At 44.2% G+C, this 24,951-nt stretch overlaps 2 protein-coding genes and 1 long non-coding RNA gene across 9 annotated transcripts; all 3 read left to right on the top strand.

Moving 5' to 3' along the window:
• The first annotated feature begins 987 nt into the window (after positions 1-987).
• D2HGDH (D-2-hydroxyglutarate dehydrogenase) lies at positions 988-14,592 on the top strand. Of its 7 annotated transcripts, none has more exons than XM_083741879.1 (10): positions 988-1,100; positions 2,537-2,949; positions 3,386-3,443; positions 4,089-4,228; positions 4,852-5,045; positions 6,112-6,280; positions 7,655-7,798; positions 10,830-10,972; positions 11,858-12,023; positions 13,819-14,592. In XM_083741879.1, exons 2-10 carry the CDS (start codon positions 2,544-2,546, stop codon positions 14,079-14,081), a joined length of 1,683 nt encoding a protein of 560 aa, XP_083598005.1. In that variant the 5' UTR covers positions 988-1,100; positions 2,537-2,543; the 3' UTR covers positions 14,082-14,592. The 7 variants fall into 7 exon arrangements, with proteins under 7 accessions (XP_083598005.1, XP_083598007.1, XP_083598008.1 ...); XM_083741881.1 differs by having other exon boundaries at positions 1,028-1,100; positions 4,869-5,045; XM_083741882.1 differs by having other exon boundaries at positions 1,041-1,100; positions 4,190-4,228; positions 4,869-5,045.
• Positions 8,789-10,816, top strand: LOC310846035. Its single transcript, XR_014565104.1, has 3 exons — positions 8,789-8,883; positions 9,028-9,100; positions 10,463-10,816. It is a non-coding gene; the product is annotated as an uncharacterized lncRNA (long non-coding RNA).
• A 3,156-nt stretch (positions 14,593-17,748) lies between the features above and the next one.
• On the top strand, positions 17,749-24,478 carry GAL3ST2 (galactose-3-O-sulfotransferase 2). Its single transcript, XM_083738580.1, is given in 5 exon segments — positions 17,749-18,170; positions 20,295-20,377; positions 22,236-22,494; positions 23,649-24,101; positions 24,104-24,478. Coding segments are annotated over 4 exon segments (1,137 nt in total). The 5' UTR covers positions 17,749-18,170; positions 20,295-20,312; the 3' UTR covers positions 24,464-24,478.
• The last annotated feature ends 473 nt before the right edge of the window (positions 24,479-24,951 follow it).

Below are 24,951 nucleotides of genomic sequence, written 5' to 3'. Positions count from 1 at the left end.
GCATGTTTTGTTTGCTTCTGAGGTATAGTGTGCAAATGGCAAGTTCATGCTACCAACAAAATGTATGTACATATACTTCTAACATTTAATTGGGTCTTGTGGAAAACGCTGGTTACTTGCATGTATAAAGGTGGACAAGAAAATCTTGGATTCTGTGAATTGTCAAACCCAGCTAAATGCACTAAGGTGACATGTAGAAATTTGAGAGAACACTGAAGTGTCATTTGGTTGATCTATTCTGAAACCAGAAAAAATACTACATTGGAAATAAATTCCAAAACCCACTCTTGGACAATACCTTTATCAAGAATAATCAAAAGTTACAAAATCATTAACAGAACTCTTCATGAGGGGGGATGTTAAGCAAAAGGGAAGGAAAAGAAACTTGACGAAACAACAAAAGAGCATCCCTTGCTTTGATCTTAAGTATATTAATTACCGCAACCATGACTACCAACTGCAAAACCTAGCATGCTATCACTGGCAGGCAAGAAATGCCTGGGAAGAGTTTGGAGGGCCAGACAGACATGTCTGGTGGGCCATATTCAGCACTTGGGCCTAAGGCTCCCCAGACCTGGTGCAAGCGCTCGGCGCTGGTCCTGACAATGGTAGCCTGCTGGGAGGAAATGTGCATATCTCGTTCGAGGCAAGTATTTTCAATCAGTAATGTGGATAATATGAAAAGGGTAATAACAGGGCTTATTACCATCAGGCAGTATATAAAACTTGTGAAATAAAAGATAAATCCTTTCTGCATCGCTTTTTGCCTCAGAGCAGCTTACAATAAAAAAAGACCCCACACAAAACGTCAAATTAAAATGCATCCAAAGTATTATTAACTAAAAAGGGCTCAGAAATGGAGCTAATATGACAAGATATGCGAAAAGGCAGACAGGCAGACTTGACGCGCTCGCGCGTGCGCACAAACACCGAGCGCAGCCTTCCCTCCGCCCCGCTCCTTGCAAGCCTCCTGGCTCCGCCCACAGGGCGCCCCTCTTCTCTGTTTGGTCCGGAAAAGAGCACGAAAGGGAGGAGCAAGCGGAGAAGCGAGCGGCGCTGCCTACCGAGAAGTGCGCGAGATCCCGTGGGCCCCGTCCAAGGTGAGCGCAGAAAGGGCGACTGCAAGGACGCGCGCGCTGGTGATTTCTGTCTGGGCTTGGCAACGTCTTTGGCTGCAGCCGGTTTCTAGAGAGCTGCCTGCTCTCCGGAGCCTAGCGGTGCCTGGGTCTGCACTTCCCTCCCGGTCCTAAACACAACAATCAGCTCCAGGCAAAGGGGCGGATCCAGGTCTGACACCGCGTCTTGCTCTGACACCCAAACAGTGACTTTGAGGGACCTGAGGCTTCCTCCTCTTACCGCAGGATAATTCGCAGCCAGTAATAACATGCTTAATGGAACTTCACAAAGGAAACAGCCATGTTAATCCATTACAGCAAAATAAATACACACACACACAGGTTTATAATACATGCCAGCTAAGTGCATGGCTGCTAAAGAGTGCAGGAGAGGATACCTCCTTGTGCCAGAACGCTTGCGATCTTAAAAGTTCAATATAGGAGATCGACAGAAGGAGGAGAGGGAAGTGGAAGCAGGGAAGCAACAGCAGTTGTTTCAGTTGCATTTGCTTCAGTTACCGGCTGAATTTGAGTAGGGCAGGCAGGGCCGGATTTAGGTTTGATGAGCCCTAAGCTACTGAAGGTGACATATACTGAAAGTATATGTCCAGCTGTCCTTTGTCAACAACAAATTTTCACTGTTTTTTTGTGTTGACTATATCCTATATAGTAATTTTTGGACCTAATAGGTATCTAAAGCCATTTGCACATAACAAATAGGAGCTTACACAACACAAAACACTGTTGCTGTAGATAGGTTTTATTTTATTTGTTTTTTATCTTATATTTTGGAAATGTACATCCAGTTTTTCCCCTTTAATTTTTTTTTGGGGCCCCAAGAGAGTGGGGCCCTAAGCTACAGCTTGTTTAGCTTATACAGTGGTACGTCAGGTTAAGTACTTAATTCATTCCGGAGGTCCATTCTTAACCTGAAACTGTGCTTAACCTGAAGCACCACTTTAGCTAATGGGGCCTCTTGCTGCTGCCGCACGGCCGCACGATTTCTATTCTCATGCTGAAACAAAGTTCTTAACCCAAGGTACTATTTCTGGGTTAGTGGAGTCTGTAACCTGAAGCGTATGTAACCTGAAGCGTATGTAACCTGAGGTACCACTGTACACATATCCGGCATGTAAGGGCAACCTCTGGCACTCCAGATATTGCTCCCAGCATCCATGGCCATTGGTCATGCTTGATGCTGGGGCTGATAAGGGTTGTATAGAAACAAGAGGGTTGTGCTTTCTTGTTGTTTCTTAAGTTCTGTGTCCTGAAGCTATCCTGCCCTTGATCGTGATCTTTCACTTCCTGAAGGAGTTCTCTTTTCCCATGAAATGAGATAGCTGAAAATAAAATAAATCGAGTCGAGTGCATTTCAGAGGAAGTTGATCAAATTGGGTGTTTATTTTGCTTTTGCATTTCAGGTTCTTCATGGCGGTTGTTTGCCGCCTTGTCCGGCATTTCCCGTTCAGACACCGCTGGTCCTTACCAAGGTTGCAGATCAGATGCCAGAGAAAAGCCTTGAATGTGTGGACATGTGGGTCCTCCCGGTCCAAACTTAAGAAAGAAGGAACAGGGCCATTGAAGAGAGAAGCGCTCATCATGCCTTCCATCCGATGGAGCATCAGTCACTTGCCCAAGAGATGTCTGCATGCTACCCAGCTTCACCTCCAGGAAGTGATGCTCACCAGTGAGCGATATGGGGTGCAGAGGCTTCCTTTTGCCCATGTTTCCAGCACTGATGTGTCTTTCTTTGAAAACCTTATGCCTGGCAGAGTCATCACAGATTTAGATGAATTAAAACTCTTCAATGTGGACTGGCTGAAATCTGTAAGAGGTACGTTATTTTGTAAAACTGCTTTAAGTATTTTCTACACCAGCCCAATTGGGTTGGACTACAAATTTCATGGCTCTGCTATCTGAGGCTGATGGGAGTTGTAGCCAAAACACCTGGCAAGAATCAGGTTGGGGAAAGCTGGGCTGTACTTACTGGAAGCTGTTCTCCAGAGTTTGAGGCAAGAGTGTTTCTCAGCATCACCTGGGGATTCTGGGAATTGAACCCTGGACCATGTGCTCTGCCACCGAGCTCCAGCCCTTCCCCTTAAAGCTATAAATCTGCAGTGTACGTTTTACTACATGCACATGATGTTTTAGCCATATTAACCAGCACAGGTGTTTTTTTATTTGGGGCGTGGTGGTAGGGGAAAGCGTAGTGTGGGCAAGCTTCTATTCGAGTTTCAAATGAATGTTCTCACATCTTGTTTACATTACAGGCTGCAGTAAAATACTGTTGAAGCCACAGACAACAGCAGAAGTATCTGAGATTCTCAGGTAACATAAAATCTGTGTTTCCATGAACTCAATCAGTAGAGATGTCTGTATTTAGGAGACTGTGCCTTACTTCTGTCTTGCTCACCCATGTTTTAAGATATGTATATTATCTTGTTTTTCATCACTATGAGTCATATTCAGAAGTCATGTGATGGTATCTCAGAGTCCTTTCTTATGTGTCTCTCTCTGTATCCACTCTGATAGACAGAGGCATATGAACACACAGTACAAGCGTTAGGTCAGTACTCCTTAAAGAGGAGTCTATACTCACCTTCTTTCCTTCCTTTCTCTCTGTGAACAGCAGCTGAATCATTACAGAGCAGTGATGGCCAAACATGGCCCTCCAGCTGTTTTGGGACTACAATTCCCATCATCCCTGACCACTGGTCCTGTTAGCCAGGGATGATGGGAGTTGTAGTCCCAAAACTGCTGGATCTCAACCCACTATTTGAAGTCTTACTGCAGTAATGGGATTAGTGTGCATTTTAAAACTATTGAGTAGTAGCAGCCAAGTTTACTCTTGAGTCAGTCTAGAACTTTGATCTTAAAAAAAGACTTTTTAGTTTCACTAGGATCGCCTTTTCAAAGGCATTATAATATGCCCTTAGGAACAAGACCCCATGGGCAAAATGTGTTCCCTTTCAGGTACTGCCATGAGAAGAACTTGGCTGTGAACCCTCAGGGGGGTAACACTGGCCTCGTTGGGGGCAGCGTCCCTGTCTTTGATGAGATCATTCTTTCCACAGCTCTTATGAACCAGATCATCAACTTTGACGACGTTTCTGGTAAATATATCTTCCCAGGGCAGGGGAAATGGCTACGCTATCATCCTCTAAAGATTGCCATTCTCCTAAATTAGGGAGTAGGGAGTGTGGCCCTCCAGATGCTGCTGGTCTGCAACTCTAACCATCCCTGGCCATTGGCTCTCCAAAAGCATATGGAGGGCAAACAGGTTCCTCAACCCTGTCTTAAGAGTTTCCATCAGGGTGGACAAAATGGGAGCTTCTTGAACCCTGAACGGCAGAGCTGATTCCTCCCTCTGCCAATAGCAATGGGATGTAAGCTCAAGTAAAGGGGAAGCAGAGGTGGTTTTCTATTCAGAAGTGTTGGGAGGTCATTGCCTAGTAGCACAAGCCAGAAATAACATCTGGACAGCAAAAAGTGTAATTCTGGTTGTGTTGCTGGCATTAAATGAAAGAACTGGACAATGGTGCCAGTAAACAAACAAGAAAACCCACCTCACAGATCCTTGATGCTGAGGCTGTTTGGGGGGTGGAGAATGTTGCTTCGTTACAAAGCCTCTGATCCCCCTCTGACAGACAGTAGATCTCTTTGGGTTTAAATTACGCCAACAAAAAAGGAAGTTTGCATCCGTTTCTCAGACTGTAACTGGATACTGATTTTTCAGGAATCCTTGTTTGCCAGGCTGGCTGCATTTTAGAAAACCTCAACCAATACCTGGAGCAGTTGGATTTCATCATGCCGCTTGACCTCGGAGCAAAGGGCAGTTGCCACATTGGAGGGAACGTAGCTACAAATGCCGGTGGTTTGCGTCTCCTGCGCTACGGCTCTCTGCGAGGGACAGTCCTAGGACTAGAAGTGGTAAGATGAAACTTTGAAAGCTGCTTCCCATATTTTATCATCTTCTTGTCCTTGACCATTGGAGGGATGAACTAGAGGCCCACAAAGCCCTACGTGGTGGCCCATCACCCCCCTTGACCTGATATGTCACTGCCACAGACATGGGTGGGAAGTCCAGGACATCAGCAGATGTTCATCCTCATCATGCCGCTGAGCTGGGTGGGGAGGTTTCAACCTCTCTGCCTACTCAGCACCACCATCAGGATACAGATTATTTCCTCCTCCTCACTCACCAGGTGATTGTTCTCATGAGCAGTTGTGAAGGGAGAAACTGTATCTGTGTCCTGTGCATGAACCTGCCTGCCTGCCTGCATATCTTCCCCATGTGTGTATGCACACACTGGTGTGTATGTGTGTGCATGCTGTGGTGTGTGTATGCTTGCTGTGGGTGGCCATGCCCACTTCATAGCCCCACTGGGACATGGTCCCCTGGAGATGTGGGAAGGTGGTGACTTGGCCCTTGGACCCCAAAAGGTTAGCCAGCCCCATCATTCAGCCCGGACACTGAGGTCCAGTCCAAAGGCCTTCTGGCGGTTCCCTCACTGTGAGAAGTGAGGTTACAGAGAACCAGGCAGAGGGCCTTCTCGGTAGTGCCCTGTGAAACGCCATCCCATGAGATGAACAACTATCTGACTTTTAGAAGACATCTGAAGGCAGCCCTGTTTAGAGAAGTTTTTAATGTTTGATGTTTTATCATGTTTTAAATATTTTGTTGGGAGCCGCCCAGAGTGGCTGGAGAAACCCAGCCAGATGGGTGGGGTATAAATTATTATTATTATTATTATTTATTTCACTCCCACTTCAGATGCGCATACTGTTAATTACTGAATTGTAATCTCTTCGTTCCATTTCAGATCCAACTCTGCTACTGTATTGTCTTTTCAAAAAGTTCCCTCCTGAAATATTCTGGCAACTAATTAATCTAACTGAAAATGTTATGTTTAATCTTATTGTAGCCTTTTTAAAAAACAAAAACACACAGCCTCTCAAATATGTCAAGGAGTTATCTAAGGATGTCCTCTTCCAGGTGCTGGCTGATGGCTCTTTGTTGAACTGCTTGGCATCTTTGCGGAAGGACAATACTGGCTATGACTTGAAGCAGTTGTTCATTGGGTCTGAGGGGACCTTGGGCGTCATTACGGCAGTTTCCATTCTCTGCCCACGAAAACCCAAGGCTGTGAATTTGGCATTTCTTGGTAAGAGCCATTCTCCTCTCTATTTTCAGAAGTGTTATTTGTAACTACTAGTGGTATTTTAGCAAGACTAGACTTGGACACAACTCCGCTTATGGCGAAACTGTTACACCCCTCGAAGGCAAATTGGTTATATTTATATTTTGTTTCCACTGAATATGATGACTGACTTATTAGGAAAGGTTGGGATAAGAACAGAGAAAGCAATTGGCACAATCAGCAGGGTAAGAGCAGAAAATGCAGTTAACGTAACCAGCAGATCACTCTTCACATATGTCTGGAATAGTTCTGGGCTGAGCTTCAAAATCAGGGTGTGTGATGGTCCTACAGGCAGCAGGGTGAATTGCCTGCCTGGCCCAAAGGTTGCAGATATTGCCTGTCGCTCAGATAGCCTGGTGGACAATGCTGGGGTGGAGTCAGTGGTCGTGGGACGTGTTGGCAGCAATCACATGGGGAAATGTAAACATGAGGTCCTGGAAGCAAAATTTAGGCGGCTAGGTAGGATGCCTGATTCAGCAGGCTCGCCATACTTTCTTAATAAATTCACTGAGCCAAGGAACTGTCAATAAGTTATAGCCGAATCCTAACCTGCTCTACTCAGAAGTTATTCCTATTACATTCAATGGGTCTTATTCAGGTAAGTGGGGTTAGGATTGCAGCCTTAGGCTATTTTATGGGTGTCATTCCTAAAGCTGCTGTTAATGTTGTTTTGCAGCATGGAAGTCTCCAGCCTGAAGAATGTTTTTTTTTTTGGGGGGGGGGAGTTCTGTGTTTATCAAATACCGTATATAATTTAGTATAAGCCGACTTTTTCATCACATTTTTTATGCTGAAAAAGCCCCCTTCGGCTTATACTCGAGTGAGGCGGGCAGCGTTGGCGGAGGGACGAGCAGCCCGAAAGGAGCCCTTTCTCGCCGCTGGTCCCGCTGCCCGCCTCTGGCAAGGGCAGGCACAGGAGCCATGGTTGGGAGAGGTGCTGCGTTGTGCTTCTCCCAACCGCGGCTCCTATGCCTGCTCTTGCAAGCGGCAGAGGCAATGGCAGAGAGACGAGCGGCCCGAAAGGCCTTTGCCACTGTCTTCCTTCTCCGCTCCCGCCACCACCAGGTTTGTGGTGTGGTGAACCGGCTTATACTCGAGTCAATAAGATTTTTGCAGTTCTTTGGGCTAAAATTAGATGCCTGGGCTTATATTCGGCTTGGCTTATACTCGAGTATATACTGTAAGTTGTCCTTTTCATCTTTCACAGTTTTGCACACATGTGGCTCCTTTCTAGAAGGCTTATTGATGTGTATAGGTGTGATGTCATGTTTCCTCCTAGTAGTTTTTTTTTTTAATGCAACTTTCTTTTCACCATTTTATGTTTTCCTTTGTGTAAAGGTTGTCCAAGTTTCTCTCAGGTCCTGAAAACTTTCACTCTCTGCAAGGGCATGCTGGGAGAAATCCTGTCTGCCTATGAGTTCATGGACAACGAGTGCATGAAGCTGGTTGAGCAACACCTCAAATTAACCAACCCAGTTTCAGGTACCAGCTAGCCATATGCAAAATTCACAGGAGGGATTCCTTCACCGATTCTGTTGGGGATTTGGGGGGCGGGAAATAGAATCAAATGGTTGAATTGAAATGTACAGGTTCCCTAGGAGCTTTCTGTGCTTGCTGCAACTCAGTTGTCCGCTGTAATCTTGAATGCATTCATTGCTCACATTCACGCTACATCATGGATTTTGTAGTCTTAAATAGAATAGAATAGAATTTATTATTTATACCCCGCCCATCCGGCTGGGTTTCCCCAGCCACTCTGGGCGGCTTCCAACAGAGTATTAAAATACAGTGGTCTGTTAAACATTAAAAGCTTCCCTAAAGAGGGCTGCCTCCAGATGTCTTCTAAAAGTCTGGTAGTTGTTCTTCTCTTTGACATCTGGTGGGAGGGTGTTCCACAGGGCAGGCACCACTACTGACCAACACTTTGAATTGTGCTCGGACCTGTGCACACATATTATACCTGATGTTGCCATGCTTCAATATTTTTGTTGTTTTGTTAAACTTCTTATTCAATGTTTACACATTGTTACAGTGGTACCTCTGGTTACGTACTTAATTCGTTGCAGAGGTCTGTTCTTAACCTGAAACTGTTCTTAACCTGAAGCACCACTTTAGCTAATGGGGTCTCCTGCTGCTGCCGCTGCGCAATTTCTGTTCTCATCCTGAAGCAAAGTTCTTAACCCGAGGTACTATTTCTGGGTTAGCGGAGTCTGTAACCTGAAGCGTATGTAAACCAAGGTACCACTGTACAAGCCATTACACACATACATAATGTTAGCCGTATGCACCTTTCCATAGTTGAAGCCATGCTCAAGGCGGCTTAAAATACATAATTACAAACATAACCAAAGTAGTTAGAAACAACAAATAAGACATCAAAAAGTACACAACTAAATTGAATCCATTTCCATATAAATCATAATAACATATAAAATAAAGATACCAAAATTTAATATCAATAACAGCAAGAACCCCCACCCCTGCCAGTACCCCAACCTATGCATTTTTTACACCATATGTAGTTGAGATTTCTCTACCATTTTCACAAATTCACAGAGCCATCTAAGGCAGTGTTTCCCAACCTTGTGCCTCCAGATGTTTTTGGCCTACAACTCCCATCATCCCTGACCACTGGTCTTGCTAGCTAGGGATGATGGGAGTTGTAGGCCAAAAACATCTGGAGGCACAAGGTTGGGAAACACTGATCTAAGGAAGGTGTGGGCAGGAGAATCTGGAAACAAAATGTTATACCAAATTCCACTTTTTCTGAATTTTGGCAACTTTGTTGTTTAGTCGTTTAGTCGTGTCTGACTCTTCGTGACCCCATGGACCAGAGCACGCCAGGCACTTCTGTCTTCCACTGCCTCCCGCAGTTTGGTCAGACTCATGTTTGTAGCTTCGAAGACACTATCCAACCATCTCGTCCTCTGTCGTCCCCTTCTCCTTGTGCCCTCCATCTTTCCCAACATCAGGGTCTTTCCCAGGGAGTCTTCTCTTCTCATGAGGTGGCCAAAGTATTGGAGCCTCAGCTTCATGATCTGTCCTTCCAGTGAGCACTCAGGGCTGATTTCCTTAAGAATGGATCGGTTTGTTCTTCTTGCATTCCATGGGACTCTCAAGAGTCTCCTCCAGCACCATAATTCAAAAGCATCAATTCTTCGACGATCTGCCTTCTTTATGGTCCAGCTCTCACTTCCATACATCACTACTGGGAAAACCATAGCTTTTACTATACGGACCTTTGTTGGCAAGGTGATGTCTCTACTTTTTAAGATGCTGTCTAGGTTTGTCATTGCTTTTCTCCCAAGAAGCAGGCGTCTCTTAATTTTGTGGCTGCTGTCACCATCTGCAGTGATCATGGAGCCCAAGAAAGTAAAATCTCTCACTGCCTCCATTTCTTCTCCTTCTATTTGCCAGGAGGTGATGGGACCAGTGGCCATGATCTTCGTTTTTTTGATGTTGAGGTTCAGACCATATTTTGCGCTCTCCTCTTTCACCCTCAATAAAAGGTTCTTTAATTCCTCCTCACTTTCTGCCATCAATGTTGTGTCATCTGCATATCTGAGGTTGTTGATATTTCTTCCGGCAATCTTAATTCCGTCTTCGGATTCATCCAGCCCAGCCTTTCGCATGATGAATTCTGCATGTAAGTTAAATAAGCAGGGAGACAATATACAGCCTTGTCGTACTCCTTTCCCAATTTTGAACCAATCAGTTGTTCCATATCCAGTTCTAACTGTAGCTTCTTGTCCCACATAGAGATTTCTCAGGAGACAGATGAGGTGATCAGGCACTCCCATTTCTTTAAGAGCTTGCCATAGTTTGCTGTGGTCGACACAGTCAAAGGCTTTTGCATAGTCAATGAAGCAGAAGTAGATGTCTTTCTGGAACTCTCTAGCTTTCTCCATAATCCAGCGCATGTTTGCAATTTGGTCTCTGGTTCCTCTGCCTCTTCTAAATCCAGCTTGCACTTCTGGGAGTTCTCGGTCCACATACTGCTTGAGCCTTCCTTGTAGAATTTTAAGCATAACCTTGCTAGCGTGTGAAATGAGTGAAATTGTGCGGTAGTTGGAGCATTCTTTGGCACTGCCCTTCTTTGGGATTGGGATGTAGATTGATCTTCTCCAATCCTCTTTTGGCAACTAGTCTAGTAAAAACAGGATATAGGCCAGGAAACTGTGTCATGTGAGGCATTCCGCAGATTCATTTTTCTTTGGGGATTTCTTTTAGGTTAGTAATACTAGAGAAACAGTTTTTTGATAAAAAAATAAGATGGCTGCTAATGTGACTTCAGGAAAAGGCCTTTTCCTCTTGTCCTTTGGTTGAACCATTTTGGGCATGTTGACAGGATCCACTGAAAGTGTCTTTTAAAAGATCCAAAATTTAAGAGAAACACCATTTTCTTAACTTCTGCGTGGTGCAGCAGGAGTCACTCCAGTGAATATAGTGTGGTTTTTAGCTGTTGCAACTGATAGTGACAGTCTCCTTTCTGATTCTGCTTTTACAACTGCAGAAAGCCCTTTCTATGTGCTAATTGAGACTTCAGGCTCCAATTCTGCCCATGACGAGGAAAAGCTGAGCCACTTCCTGGAACATGTCATGGCCTCTGGTTTGGTAGTAGAGGGAACTCTGGCTTCAGAAGATAAAAAAATAAAGGTAATTTCCCATTTCTCCCTAACTGTTCTTGGGTTGGGGCTCTGATTTGAATCTGAACTGCATACCAATTGGTGTATGTGGCATTCAGCAAATAGTCAACATTGTCTAATTAATTAATTAATTAACTAACTAACTAATTAATTAAAATAAATAAATAATGTTTTACTTTTACTAAATTTATGTCCCTCCCTTCTTCTCAAAGGAGTCCAGGGATGCAAGAGACAAATTAATACAAACATATTTAAAACAATTCCAAGGCAGCTGCAGACTAGGAAAGATTTCAGCTTAAAAAGCTTGAAAGAGATATTCAGTAGGCACCGAAAAGGCAGTAGAACCGGCACTGCCTAATATTAAAGGAGAGGATTCCAAAGAGTAGCTGCCGCAAGACAGAATACCGTGGTTATATATTGTTCAGAATGGACTTCCTGATAAGATGGTACCTGCAGGAGTGCAGTGATCAGTTGGGATAAGAGGTGAAATGATCATTCGGGTCTCCAGGTCCCAAGCTCTGTATTACTTGATACACCAAAACCAGCACCTTGAACTTAACCTGGTAGTTAATTGGCAGTCTAATCTTCCTGCAAAACAAATCAGGACAAATGCTGAAACATGTCCTTTGGGACTTGTGTGTGGCTGGTCCAGCTGCAAAAGGAAGACTTAAGCTGCTGTGGAATCGCTCATTGGAATGACAAAATATTGTCAGCCCAACACTAAATAAGCTTTTGGTGATTTGTTGAAGCTAGCCTAAGCTCATTATTCTGTGAAGATTGATTGGTTCTTTTAACATAAACATCTAAGTATCTGAGATGACTTAGCCAACAGTGTTTAGATAGCAGGTCACTTTTGTAAAGCCATCCATGTGGAATGAAAATGGGTCTGTTGCAGGCACTGTGGGCTTTGCGGGAACGGATCACAGAGGCCTTGACTTGCGACGGATCCGTTTACAAATATGACATTTCGCTGCCTGTGGAGAAACTCTATGATCTGGTGACGGACATGCGGACACGGCTGGGTGGCAGTGCCAAGAATGTGGTGGGCTATGGCCACCTAGGTAAGCTGGAATGTGTTTGGAAACAAATGGCCTTTACTGATTTGGATTTAGGGTTCTTTAAAAAATAGATATTATTGAAGTTTTCTTGGTTTACGAAGGTATGTGCAATGTCTCTTTTTTTTCAAGTTACATCTTTCCATAGGTCAGTTTCATTTGTTGAGAGGACTTAGGGTTCTTATAGCAAAGTGATGCATATGGAAGACGTTGCTTCAGCTCTCACCTGCTCTAGGGGGTTGTACTAGAGGGGTCCTTTCCAACTGTACAGTTCTAGGATTCTATGAGCTGCTGGTTTTCAGCCAGCTTCTGTCTCTCAGCCTCAACTAAAAGGAAGAGCCTCTCCTCCTAACAGAGGGGAGGAGTAGTGAGCAGGAACCGGTTCCCGCATCGGCAGGGGGGCATATTCGGCCCCCTGCGTCAGCTTACCTGGCTGCCGTGCTGCGCCCATAGGCCAGCCAATAGGCCTGGCTTGTGGGTGGGGTTTAGCCGCATTCAAGCGGCCGCGGCAGCTCAATCTTCTCATTCTGCGCCCCTTCGTCGTCGGATCACCCGCCCACCCTCCCTTTAGGTCATATTTATGCCTCTGACCTTGCTATGGACTCAGGTTGGTTGCCCTGGTTGCCCAGGGGGCCTGGTAGGAATTTTTATCCATTTGGCAAATTGGAACCAGCCTCTTGGTTTTTCGCCTACCTCATAGCAAACCGCCACAACTTTTTGGGTATTGGCGGTTAGGCATTGGAATATGTGTCGTGTGTTGGAGGGCAGGTGTGGCCATCACCTACCCCTCCCCTTGTTGGGTATTCCGTTAAAGGAATCCGGCGGTCATGGATCCTGTCTGATGCCCTGCTGGTGGCTAGGGCCATGGCACGACCCCCGGTGACATCAGGAGAAGCTTCAGTTGTATTTGCATCAACAAACTCCTCCCGCTGGTTGTTAACCTTCGGATGACTGTCCGCTGTGTGGAGTGGAGTCATGTATAGACTGTTTGATCCAATGCCTAAAGCCAATACCACTCACATGCCATAACCAATAAGGTTGTGGCCTTCTTTAGCCCATTAACCTTAAATTCATGTGTCCCTGTGTCTTATTTATCTCTAAGCGGGTGTCAGGTCCTCGACTCATAAAGAGTGATGAAATAACTTCACCAAAAGAAAATGAAATGATCTGCTTGCCATCTGAAAGGAGGTTGCTGATGATAAAGGGGAGAGGGGTTGTTGTTTTTTAGCCATGGTACCTAACTTACAGAATGGCCTCCACAGGGTAGTTCAGTTGGTGCCAACTGTGATGTCATTATGACAACTGGGAAATACATTTTTATTCCCCGTGGGCATTCCAGCACCTAGTGTGAGTTCTTTTTTATCTGCTCTGTCGATAACAGAACAAATCTGTTATGATTTGTTCTGCATCTTGCTTTCAACTGTGGTTTTTACCTCTTTTTTGTTTTATTCTTTTTTATTGCACTGGTAGCTTACTGAAGCATGGCCTCTAGAAATCCCTTGGAACATGAATACCCAATGTGTTGCCCCCCAGATGCTGTTAGACTACAACTCCCACCAGCCCTAGCCAACGTGGTCAGTGGGATAATGGGAATTGTATTCCAGCAACATCTAGAGGGCGCCACATTGTCTACCTTGCTTTTAGACAAATATACTAATGAATAATCTTCATTATATTTTAAAATAACCCTCTTCTCTAGAAGAGGAATTAGGCAGAGCCACTGCATTGCATGCCCAGTAATTGAATGTGTTTTCTGCTTTCTCTTTTGAAACCCACTGATTTTGGGACTTTGCTTTGGCAGGAGATGGAAACTTGCACCTGAACATCACAGCAGATTCCTACAGCCATTCCCTGCTGGAGGCTATTGAGCCATTTGTATATGAGTGGACTTCCCAGTACCGTGGGAGTATCAGCGCAGAGCACGGTCTAGGTTTCAAGAAGAAGCATTATATCCACTACAGTAAACCCCAGGAGGCAGTCCTTCTCATGCAGCAATTCAAGGCCATGTTGGACCCCAAAGGGATTCTAAACCCTTACAAGACATTGCCGGTTAAGGGGGCATGATGGTGACTATGAAGAACAGGATCAGGAGACCTTTGCGTGGAGGTTGTCTAGCACGGGAGCTGTAAGAAAATTGTGAAACTGCAACGTGAAATGGATGTTTGCTCCCCACCCACCCCCAACAAAAGAAATAGTAAAGGAGTTGAATTGTCCTCCCAGTATTATTTATCTACCAAGCTCTGAATTATCCGAGAAGCAGAGAAGACAACATTTGTTTTCTAAGGCTCTTTCTTTCAAAGCTTCCGGTTGCTCCCCATTTTTAGGGCTTTGTTTTTATCTGAATACAATGTGTAGAAGTGGAACTTGGGATAAGAGAACAATTTTCAGGAGGAAATTCATGGGATAGCTTCTCTTTCCTTCTTGTTGCAGCTGCATACATTCAAAACACAAATTGACAGCTGCAGGATTTGCAAGGACACTGAAGAAGATAAGAGGGTATTCTGTGCTTTGAACCAAGTGTGGGAAACATTTTACATTTCTTCATGGAAAAATAAAACCTGTAATGAAAACATTACCTCAATTTCTCTACGTTTCAAAGCAGCCCTTCTTTATAGGTTCCCCATTCTTACTCTACAAAAACTTAAATTGGAGATTGGAAACCTGTGGCCCTCACATCACCATCATAACTGACCATTGGCCATGTTTCCCTGGGGTTGATGGGAGTTGGGAATCCAAAACATCCAGAGGGAGCATTGGGTTGGAAAAGGCTGCTCAAGTTGTCTTCCTCAACCTGATGCCTTTCAGAGGTTTCAGGCTACAACTCTCATCAACGCCACCTAACAGCCAGTCACTGTTTTGTGACTGCTGAACATGTGTCCTGCCTTCATTGGGCTGTTTGGGGTTCCACCCCCTTTCCCTCCTTAAGAATAGCTACTTCACCGAATGTTGGTGTTGCCTGAAGCCTGCTACCTCCCATTTGTGTGTGGATGGTACGTTATAATTTAGCTGCATAATGAGCCATACTTATATGGTGAACATGGTATCCATGTGCACTGGTACCTCTGGTTACGAACATAATTCGTTCTGGTGGTCCGTTCTTAACATGAGGCATGCTTTCGCTAATGGGGCCTCCCGCTGCCACCGCATGATATCTGCTTGCACTCCAGGACAAAGTTTGCAACCAGGAGCATCTACTTCCATGTTAGTGGAGCTCATCTTCATAAGGAGGATGGTACATAACAGGAGGTTACACTGTATTGGATACTTGGTGGAATGTAAGAATCTTTGTTAGACAGTGGGGTTTCTTGGGTAGGTGGGGCTATAGTTCAGTTGTTAGAGCACACTCTTGGCATGCAGAAGGTCTTGGGTTCAATCACCTGCATCTTCAGTTAAAAAGATCAGACGGCAATTGATGGTAAAGGCCCTGAGGCCAAGCAGAGCCACTGCCTGCCAGAGTTGACAGTTCTGAACTAGATGGACTAGTAGTCCCAACTTGGCATAAGGCAGCTCCTTGTGTTCTAACACTCTCATGCAACCACTTGATTGACACCCAGTGCCCTTTTAAATATGGGGGGGGATATTGGTTTGTTTTTGTTCTTGATTTTATTATGTATTTTATATTTTTAATATTTCAATTTTATGTTGTGAACCGCCTGGGATCTACTGCTGTAGGGTGGCATACAAATTTAATAAATAATAATAATGACTTCAGCATGGCCATAGCTCAGAGGACAAATAACCCCCTACATTGACTTCCAGTTCCATCAGCCTGTGGCAAAGCTGTTGTGCTCATGCCATTGGCCCGGCTCCCCATTCAAGCCTCAGTTTGGCTTTTGGCGTATCTCCACATTCTGGTTGGGATGGAATAATAATAATAATAATAATAATAATAATAATAATAATAATAAAGGTTTGCATGTTCAGAACTGTAGGAGTTACCATTTGGTCACTATACCATAATTAACTAGTGCCTCTGGCACTCATAGTTACAAATGAATTCTGTTAACTGTGGAAACTATTGTACTTTCCCAGATGTGAAGTGTAGTCCTTTTACTCACAAGAATCTTGTTGTTTCATTCACAAAACATCCATCAAATGCGGGTAGTAAATAAACAAATAAAAAGCAAGTGACCTTTAAATGTGTAAAGCAGGAGTCAGCAAACGTTTTCAGCAGGGGGCCGGTCCATTGTCCCTCAGACCTTGTGGTGGGCCGGACTATTTTTTTTTGGGGGGGGAATGAACTCCTATGCCCCACAAATAACCCTGAGGTGCATTTTAAATAAAAGCACACATTCTACTCATGTAAAAACGCCAGGCATGCCCCACAAATAACCCAGAGATGCATTTTAAATAAAAGCACATATTCTAGTCATGTAAAAACACCAGGCAGGCCCCACAAATAACCCAGAGAATCATTTTAAATAAAAGGACACATTCTACTCATGTAAAAACACACTGATTCCTGGACCATCCATGGGCTGGATTTAGAAGGTGATTGGGCTGGATCCAACCCCTGGGCCTTAGTTTGCCTACCCATGGTGTAAAGAGAGGAGGAATAATGTGTAACGCTCAGAGCAGCTAGTCCTGATTTCTGCGGCCTGGGGGTGCTGTGACAGCTGCCACCCTCGGGAGAAAGCCACACTAGGCTTTCAAATCAACACATGGTAGGCTTGTGTGAAATTCTTTTGAGGAAATGATTTGGAACTAATGTTGCTGATGAGAGTGGCTATTGAGAATGGAAGTACATCCTTCCCAATGCCATAGGAATCTTAAGTGTTGTGCAGTATGTTGTTGTATTACAGTATATTCTTTGTGCCACTGTTTGCAGTCGCTTTTAGACCGGGAATAACTACGTAACTGCATAAGAAATGCATCATTACTGATGACTGTACAGGGAAAGAAAATTCCAAAGCTATGGGAGACCATATCATATCAGCAGCACAGAAAGCTGGCATTGTCCAGAGCTTTCCCAGATGTACCTGGAGAGGCCAGAGATTGATGTGCCGGTGCTGCTGCACACTCACCCATTTGTAGCACAAATAATGTAGCTTTCTCAGTGCAGAATTGTTTGTGCTCATTCTCGACATGCTGCTTTAAATCTAGGTTGCTTCTAGATTCTACTGTCCCCAAGGGTGGGTGTGGATACTTGATATGTATTTGAAAAACACATAGCTTATTCATGCCCTTTCCTCCCTGCACATATCCCAGTAGAAGAAGAAGGAAGTTGCAACTGTGATTTCCGTATACACCTACTCACAATGTCATTGGGAAGATGTGGATGCATCTCCCATTGCCAGAACCATCTACATCTGTTGTCAAATGGTCGATGCACTGCTGAGCAATGCAAAATCCATCTGCAATGAGCTTTAATTTTGGGAATTGAGTCTAGAATAAAAACACCATGTGTGCCCAGCCACTGACCATCTGCATGTAGGGCAAGTTTTCTGCCACTGAGTTATCTAGAGCTCATCGGCTCAAATCCTCAGCCAGAGCTGTGAGCCAGCACTGGGACATGCAATGCATGATGTAAATCACAGGAGTTGTGCTTGAGTGCAGGCTTTTCTTCCAGAAATACCCAGTACAGGGACTCCAATGTGGATTGAGAACCTGGCATGGAGGCTAAAGGTTTTTAACCTCCTGCCCCCCCAATCGCATCCCACTCTCCAGAAACAAAATTCCCTTCCCCACCCAGAGTTGCAGAACAAAGAAGCTGTGTTTTCCATCCCAGTAAATCTGAAGTGCCTGCTATAAAATGGGACACTGTGTCCAGCTTGACATCCCAGCCATCAAAGTATCAGGAGCCAAACTAAACTCTGCAAGAACTGCTTCTCCCCTGAGGTCATGAGGCTTTTATGACAAGGTGGCTTGGGGTGGGTGGGGCTTCTTACAAGCAAACAAAATACTTTTGCAACTCTATCCCCTCATGCAAACTTACCTTCATTCGTCTTCCATCTCTGTGTTTAATTTGCTTGTGTAAACAGGAGCATCCCATCTGTGCCACCCATATTTCTGTATCATATCTGCACACCCCTTGCTTTGCCTGCCTAGATTGTTGAAAGGCTCCACAGAGAAGCAGTGGCATGTCCAGCTGGCTAACAAGAAACTCACGTGTCACTGTGATAGGACCAGCAGCACAATGAAAGGCACTTGCAGGTAAGGAATAAGGAGTAAAGAATCGTAGAGTTGGAAGGGATCTCGAGGATCATCTAGTCCAGCACCCTGAAAATGCAGGAGTACGCAGCTGTCTCTTACAGGGATCAAACCTACAACCTTGGCATTATGAGCACCACACTCTAACCAACTGAGCTATCTTAGTAGTAATAACTTATTTTGCAGGGAATTTTGATGAATGTATTCTGTTAACTACATCAGATATCTATCTATCATCTATCTATCTATCTACCATCTATCTATCTATATCTATCTATCTATCATCTATCTATCTATATCTATCTATATCTATCTATCTATCTATCTATCTATCTATCTATCTATCTATATCTATCATCTATCTATCTATCTCTATCTATCTATCTATCTATCTATCTATCTATCTATCTATCTCTATCATCTATCATCTATTTATTTATTTATTTATTTATTTATTTATTTATTTATTTATCTATCAATCATCTGTCATCAGTCTATCTACCTGCAATTTAATCTGGAGATATGTGTTTAAGGTTGGTTTCCCTGGCTGTTTCTTAGGCTTTTGGCTAAAAGGAAGCATTTGGAAGCTAGGTGGGCTGTGTGTTTTTCAGAACTCCAGTAATGTCATATGCGACTTTAGGAGAAATTGACAATTGTAGGTTATGTATTCCGCCACCCCTCTAATTCCATATTATACCATTGCAACTTAGTCCAGGGTTATTCAGACCTGTTTCTTCCCATATTAGATTCTACTTCTTTAAAAACGTTGTCAAACTGTAGAAAAGATGGTGCTGGCAGGTCAAATCCTGTTTACAGCATGGATTCACTTGTAGCCTCTCCCAGCTAATAAATGCCACACAAATATCTAGCCGATCTTCTAACTGGGGTGTGTGTGTGTGTGTGTGTGTAAAATGTATTGTGGGGGAGAGCACCTACTCTAAGTATAGATGACAAAGTCAGTAGGTTCCTTGAGAAATTTTGTGGGTCTTTGTTTGTGTGTGTGTGTGTTTGTGGATGTACAAACCATGCCTGAGGCTCTGGAAAATAAACTTTCAGCAGTTGTGGCTTTCTGGATTATAGCTTCTCAGCTCCTGTAGAAGTGTGGAGCTCACTCTTTCTTAATGGGCAGCTCTGCAAGGGATGGAAGGAAAGCCTCCAGACGCAGCTGGAGAAGAGGGTCAGTGACTGTTCCTCCCAGGCCTAACAGAGGCCCTGGAACCAAAAAACTGTTATGTTCAATTACAATATAATTGCATAGGGGAAATTTAACTACTCCATCTTGGCGTTAAACCAATCCAGTAGTGAGCATGCAAGCAAGTGGACGGCAAGGTCTAGATTAGAATCGATCTAGATTGAAAGCAGCATGTTGATGACAAGTGTGAATGAACCCAGATTGAGAAAAACTACATTTTTGTGCTACAAATGGGTTAGTGTGTATACACAGCCTAAATAAGCGCACACGCACGCACATTTTTTGTGCACGTGGATTGCACTAAGGAGCAGAAGAATATAAGGAATGCAAATTCAGACACAGAAAAGTCTTCCCACCACACCTGGTGAAACACTACAACTGTTCAAAAGTATGACCCTTGCCATGCACTCTAAACTGGTGCTGCTTTGGTTTCATTTTATCCTGAAAGTAAACTCCTTGGAGCCTGCTTAATCTCTGGCTTTATTTCCTGTTGTTCTTAAAATGCAAGGAATACAGACCTCTCTCTGTCTCTGTAGAACAAAATGACTTCATTGTGCTTAGGTCTCATGCTGCACAAGGTATTTTTCCGAAGTAGCAAATGCAATTTGTAAACCGATCAGAAATACATTTTTGTAAAAAAAAACCACGGAATAAGTCTTTGCTATCACAAAGCTGAGCAAAGTGGACAATTTTATATCAGCAATATATGCCCACTTCCAGGATAAAAGAAAGATAATCTGTTTTGTTTTTAAAAAACCAAGTTATGACACATTCATTTTGAAGGTGATGTTGGTGTTAAAAGCCAATGTTACCAGGTGAATGGGCTCAACTTTCAGAATTTTTTGAGGAATGCCAAGATAATATCCCCGCGTCTTAAGAGTTACAGCAGTGCTGTTGTATTAGAAAATGCAGACCATGTATCTATTCTTTTTCAGGTGTTTTCGACACTTTATATGTCTCTTTGCCTGGGATTGATAGCCTTGATAGGATTCTTTCAGCGCAATGTAAAGCTTGGCATGTAAGTTGATTTTCTAATATGGCTAAACCAGAGAGGACAACTGCTACCAGAGAACTCAACCTGTTAAAACCAACCACCAGAAACCCTAGATATTTCTCATAGGCATACCGGTGATCTTTGATGGTGATAGTGACCTGGCCAAATCTCTTCTGCATGCAAAGCAGACACACTATCATGAAGACAAGGCCCTTCCCTTAAAAAAAATGATTTGGTATTTTCTCATCGTGGATAAAATAGTCCAGCGGATGAAATCTGCATCACATCTATTTATTCTGATTAATTCCTGTTCACTTGACTTTCATCTTTCTCAAGGACAGTATTCTCTAACAAGGACAGTATTCTGGCTATTCAGTTGGCAAAGGAAAAGATCCAAAATACAGTGGTACCTCGGGTTAAGTACTTAATTTGTTCCGGAGGTCCATACTTAACCTGAAACTGTTCTTAACCTGAAGCACCACTTTAGCTAATGAGGCCTCCTGCTGCTGCCGCGCCGCCGCCGCACGATTTCTGTTCTCATCCTGAAGCAAAGTTCTTAACCTGAAGCACTATTTCTGGGTTAGCAGAGTCTGTAACCTGAAGCGTATGTAACCTGAAGCATATGTAACCCGAGGTACCAGTGTATTGAGAGCCTTGGAATGCAGAGAGTGCAGAGTTTTGCTTGTGAATCTGGCTAGACTGTTGCAAGCACACATAGATATATGCTTGTAGATCAGAAGTGCCATTGGGCTGGGGGAGCAAGCCCCCCCCCAAAACTTTTCAAGAGGGCGGTTGCCCCCCCTCAATATTCTGCAGCCTGCTGGGTCCCATCGGGCCCTGCTAGGTCTACCTGCAGTTGTGGTGGGCCCCACTGGGCCTTCCCACAGCTAGCAGAAGGCTGCACCAGCCCGCAGAGTGTTAGGAGACGCTGCAGGGACTGGCACACCTGGTGCAAGGTTGCACCGGCCTCCACATCATCTCCCGACACAGAAGGCTGCACCTAATTTACAATGCAATCCTATGCACACTTACTTGGAAGTTAAGAATTCATTGGGCCTAGGCTCCAAGAAAGTGCATGCAAGGTTGCAGCCTAAGAGTTGCATGGGATGGTTCTAATGGCACTCTATTGAGTTGCATCAGCTGGAGGTAGAATTCTCTGAGATTGGATAAGCAAAAGGCAGCTTATCCAATAAAAGGGTTTTCATTATCTCCACAGCAAAGGGCAAAAGGAGATCAAATAAGGACAAATGAGCAGTAGGCAGTTATAATATACAGTTACCGACTCACACTTGGATGTAGGAATGGTTAACCTGAGCCCTGAGCTCAGGTTACCATGGGAGGGGCTAAACAGGATCTCAGCAGCCTTTGCCTCTCTCTGCTTCCTGGGTTTTAAAAAAAGCTGCAGCCAAGCATGGCTTCCAGCTCACGTGAACAAAACTTTCCAAAAGGAGGTTTTTACTGCCTGCCTCTTTGCTAATGCAAAAACTGCATGGGTTGGGTTTGTTTTTTTTTTTTTTGGTAAGGAACACAAGTTCTTTCTTTTTAAGTCATTTGGAACATTTTCTTCTTTACTTCACTGCCAATGGATGGAGACTTGTTTGTTGTGAGTAAAATCTTCACTTATTTGCAGAGCTATGACTCTGCGATTTATTCTAGCCTAGGTATTTTCATGGGGAATATATGTTTAAATGTGGATGTGGGCAGATGCAAATCTAATGTTTTTATGTGCTTGGAGCAAGCACCATTGTGCTAACTCTGCTATGAGAGAGGATGGGTCTTTTCCAAACCTTTCTGTTCAACAGTATTATCATCAGGTGGGAAGGGTGGCATCTGGAGTTTAAAAAGATTCTACCCCTTCTTTATTCATTTTATATTCATGTAGGCTGGGGCCTGTTTCCAAACCCTGCCAACCTACCACAAATGTCATGTTCCTCAAGACACACAAAATGGCCAGCAGCACAGTCCTCAACATCCTCTTCCGCTTCTCAGAGAAACACAACCTCACTGTGGCCCTGCCGTATCACTTGAGCTTCCACCTGGGTTACCCTGTGCACTTCAAAGCAACATTTGTTGAGGAGTTCAGAAGCATTGGTCAACACTTCAACATCATGTGCAACCACTTGAGGTTTAATTTGCCAGAGGTAAGAAAACAGAAAGGACTGCTATTGCTGATTACAGTGAAGATGTCCTTCCCCACCCACTCCTCCTGGTCCGCAAAATTGAGTGATGGCAACATTGAGGATGCATTTCCACAGAGATTTCAGGGGGAATAAGGTCATTCAGCATATCTGATTGCACACAAACTATACTGGGGCAGACCTTGGTAATATGCCGCCCTGAGCAAGGCCATTTGTTGCCCTCCCCATAGCCCATGTAATGCCAGCTTATGCCGGGCTTTGGGAAGGGGGCACAATGCTCTGGCAGGTTCCTAGAGCCCTCCTACCTCCTTCCCAAAGCATGACGACCGCTTGCCCAGCTCTGGGAAGGTGGCAGGAGGACTCTAAGACCCTGTCAGAGCTCTCCCGTCTCCTTCCCGAAGTCGGACAAGCATTTACTGGGCTTTGAGAAGGCGCCTTCCTCAGCTTCGCTGCACCATTCATACTGCCCCAATTCCACCTCTGCCTGCACTTAACCAACGTTGATCTCTGTTCTGCAGAAATAGCATAACCCACACAGGGTGGGGATGGGGACCTTTGGCCCTCCAAATGTTGTTGCTCTCTTAACTCTCACCAGCTACGGTCAGCATGGCCAATGGTTGGAGATGATGGAAGATGTAGTCTAGCAACATCTGGAGATCCGCAGCAGCAAGAACATCTGTGGGCAAATTTTGGGAAACTGTTGATTTGGGGAATTAAGATTACTGATATTCAAAAGTCTGGCAAATTGCCCTTTTAGAGAATATTTATCCTAAAATCTAGGGGATATAGTACAGTGGTACCTCGGGTTAAGTACTTAATTTGTTCTGGAGGCCCGTTCTTAACTTGAAACTGTTCTTAACCTGAAGCACCACTTTAGCTAATGGGGCCTCCTGCTGCTGCCATGCCGTCAGAGCACGATTTCTGTTCTCATCCTGAAGCAAAGTTCTTAACCCGAGGTACTATTTCTGGGTTAGTGGAGTCTGTAACCTGAAGCGTATGTAACCCAAGGTACCACTGTACAATGTATTGAATTCCACACACCCTATACAATACGGTTGTATGGTTGTGCAAGAAAAGATATCCTCCTTCCTTTCCCACACCCTCAATCTCCCTTGCTAAGGATCCTGACTTTCTCTGTTCTGCTTTTTATTACAAAGGTAAGAAGAGTAATGCCATGTGATACTTTCTATTTTTCTATCCTGCGGGACCCTCCTTCATTGCTGGAATCTTCCTATGCTTATTACAAAACATATTCACCAGCATTTCACAAAACCAAGACACTGAGTGAGTTTCTGGCATCTCCTTGGACGTACTACAATATAAGCAAAAAGCCTTGGAACTTTTATGCCAGGATGTGGTTTGACTTGGGCTATGACAACAATGCAGAATATGATGATTTCTACATCCAGTCTGTAATACAGGATATTGAGCAGAATTTCCAGCTGATGCTGATTGCTGAATACTTTGATGAGTCCATGATCCTTCTGAAGAATATGTTATGCTGGGACCTGGATGATGTGGTTTATTTCAAACTGAACACCAGGAGCCTAGACAGTGTTCAGACTCTCAATCCAGAATACAAGGAAAAGGCGAGAGATTGGTGTGCTTTACACACTGGAAACTTTACACACATTTCAATAACACCTTCTGGATTAAGATCCAAGAGAGGATGGACCTAAAGACTTTGTACAAGGAGGTTGCACTTCTGCAGAAGAGACAGAAGGATCTGATGGAGATGTGCCTCTTGGAGGAAACAGCAGTTGATGGAAGCAAAATCATAGACAATAAACTGAAGCCCTTGCAGCTGGGGCTTGCGAAAATCTTGGGCTATAACCTCAAGCAGGATTTAGACAATAAGACCCAGACGATATGCCAAAAGATGATCATGCCTGAGCTCCAGTATACAGCATATCTGTACAGCCACCAGTTCCCAAACAAGACGAGAAAACCCATAGACTTCCCCACTCGATGAAACAAGATTTGCTTATAATAATAATAATAATATAATAATAATTAATAATAATTTATTTATACCCTGCCCATCTGGCTGAGTCTCTCCAGCCACTCTGGGCGGCTCCCAATCAAGTGTTAAAAACAGTACAGCGTTAAATATTAAAAACTTCCCTGAAGTTTTTAATGCTGCCTTCAGATGTCTTTTAAAGATAGGAAAGCTACTTATTTCCTTCACACCTGAAGGGAGGGTGTTCCACAGGGTGGGCGTCACTACAGAGAAGGCCCTCTGTCTGGTTCCCTGTAACCTCACTTCTCACAATGAGGGAACCGCCAGAAGGCCCTCAGCGCTGGATCTCAGTGTCTGGGCTGAACGATAGGGGTGGAGACGCTCCTTCAGGTAGACAGGACCGAGGCCGTTTAGAGCTTTAAAGGTCAGCACCAAGACTTTGGATTGTGCTCGGAAACGTCCTGGGAGCCAATGCAGATCTCTCAGGACTGGTGTTATAT

The sequence above is a fragment of the Podarcis gaigeae genome (assembly GCF_964106915.1).
Source record: "Podarcis gaigeae genome assembly, chromosome: 5".
Lineage (NCBI taxonomy): Eukaryota > Metazoa > Chordata > Lepidosauria > Squamata > Lacertidae > Podarcis > Podarcis gaigeae.
This window is presented reverse-complemented; position numbering and strand designations above follow the sequence as displayed.

Coding starts and splice junctions, on each gene's coding strand:
- D2HGDH (XM_083741879.1), top strand. CDS start 2,544: ATGGCGGTTGTTTGCCGCCTTGTCCGGCATTTCCCGTTCAGACACCGC. Junction 5,046..6,111: donor CAGTCCTAGGACTAGAAGTG/GTAAGATGAAAC, acceptor GTCCTCTTCCAG/GTGCTGGCTGATGGCTCTTT. Junction 10,973..11,857: donor CAGAAGATAAAAAAATAAAG/GTAATTTCCCAT, acceptor GGTCTGTTGCAG/GCACTGTGGGCTTTGCGGGA.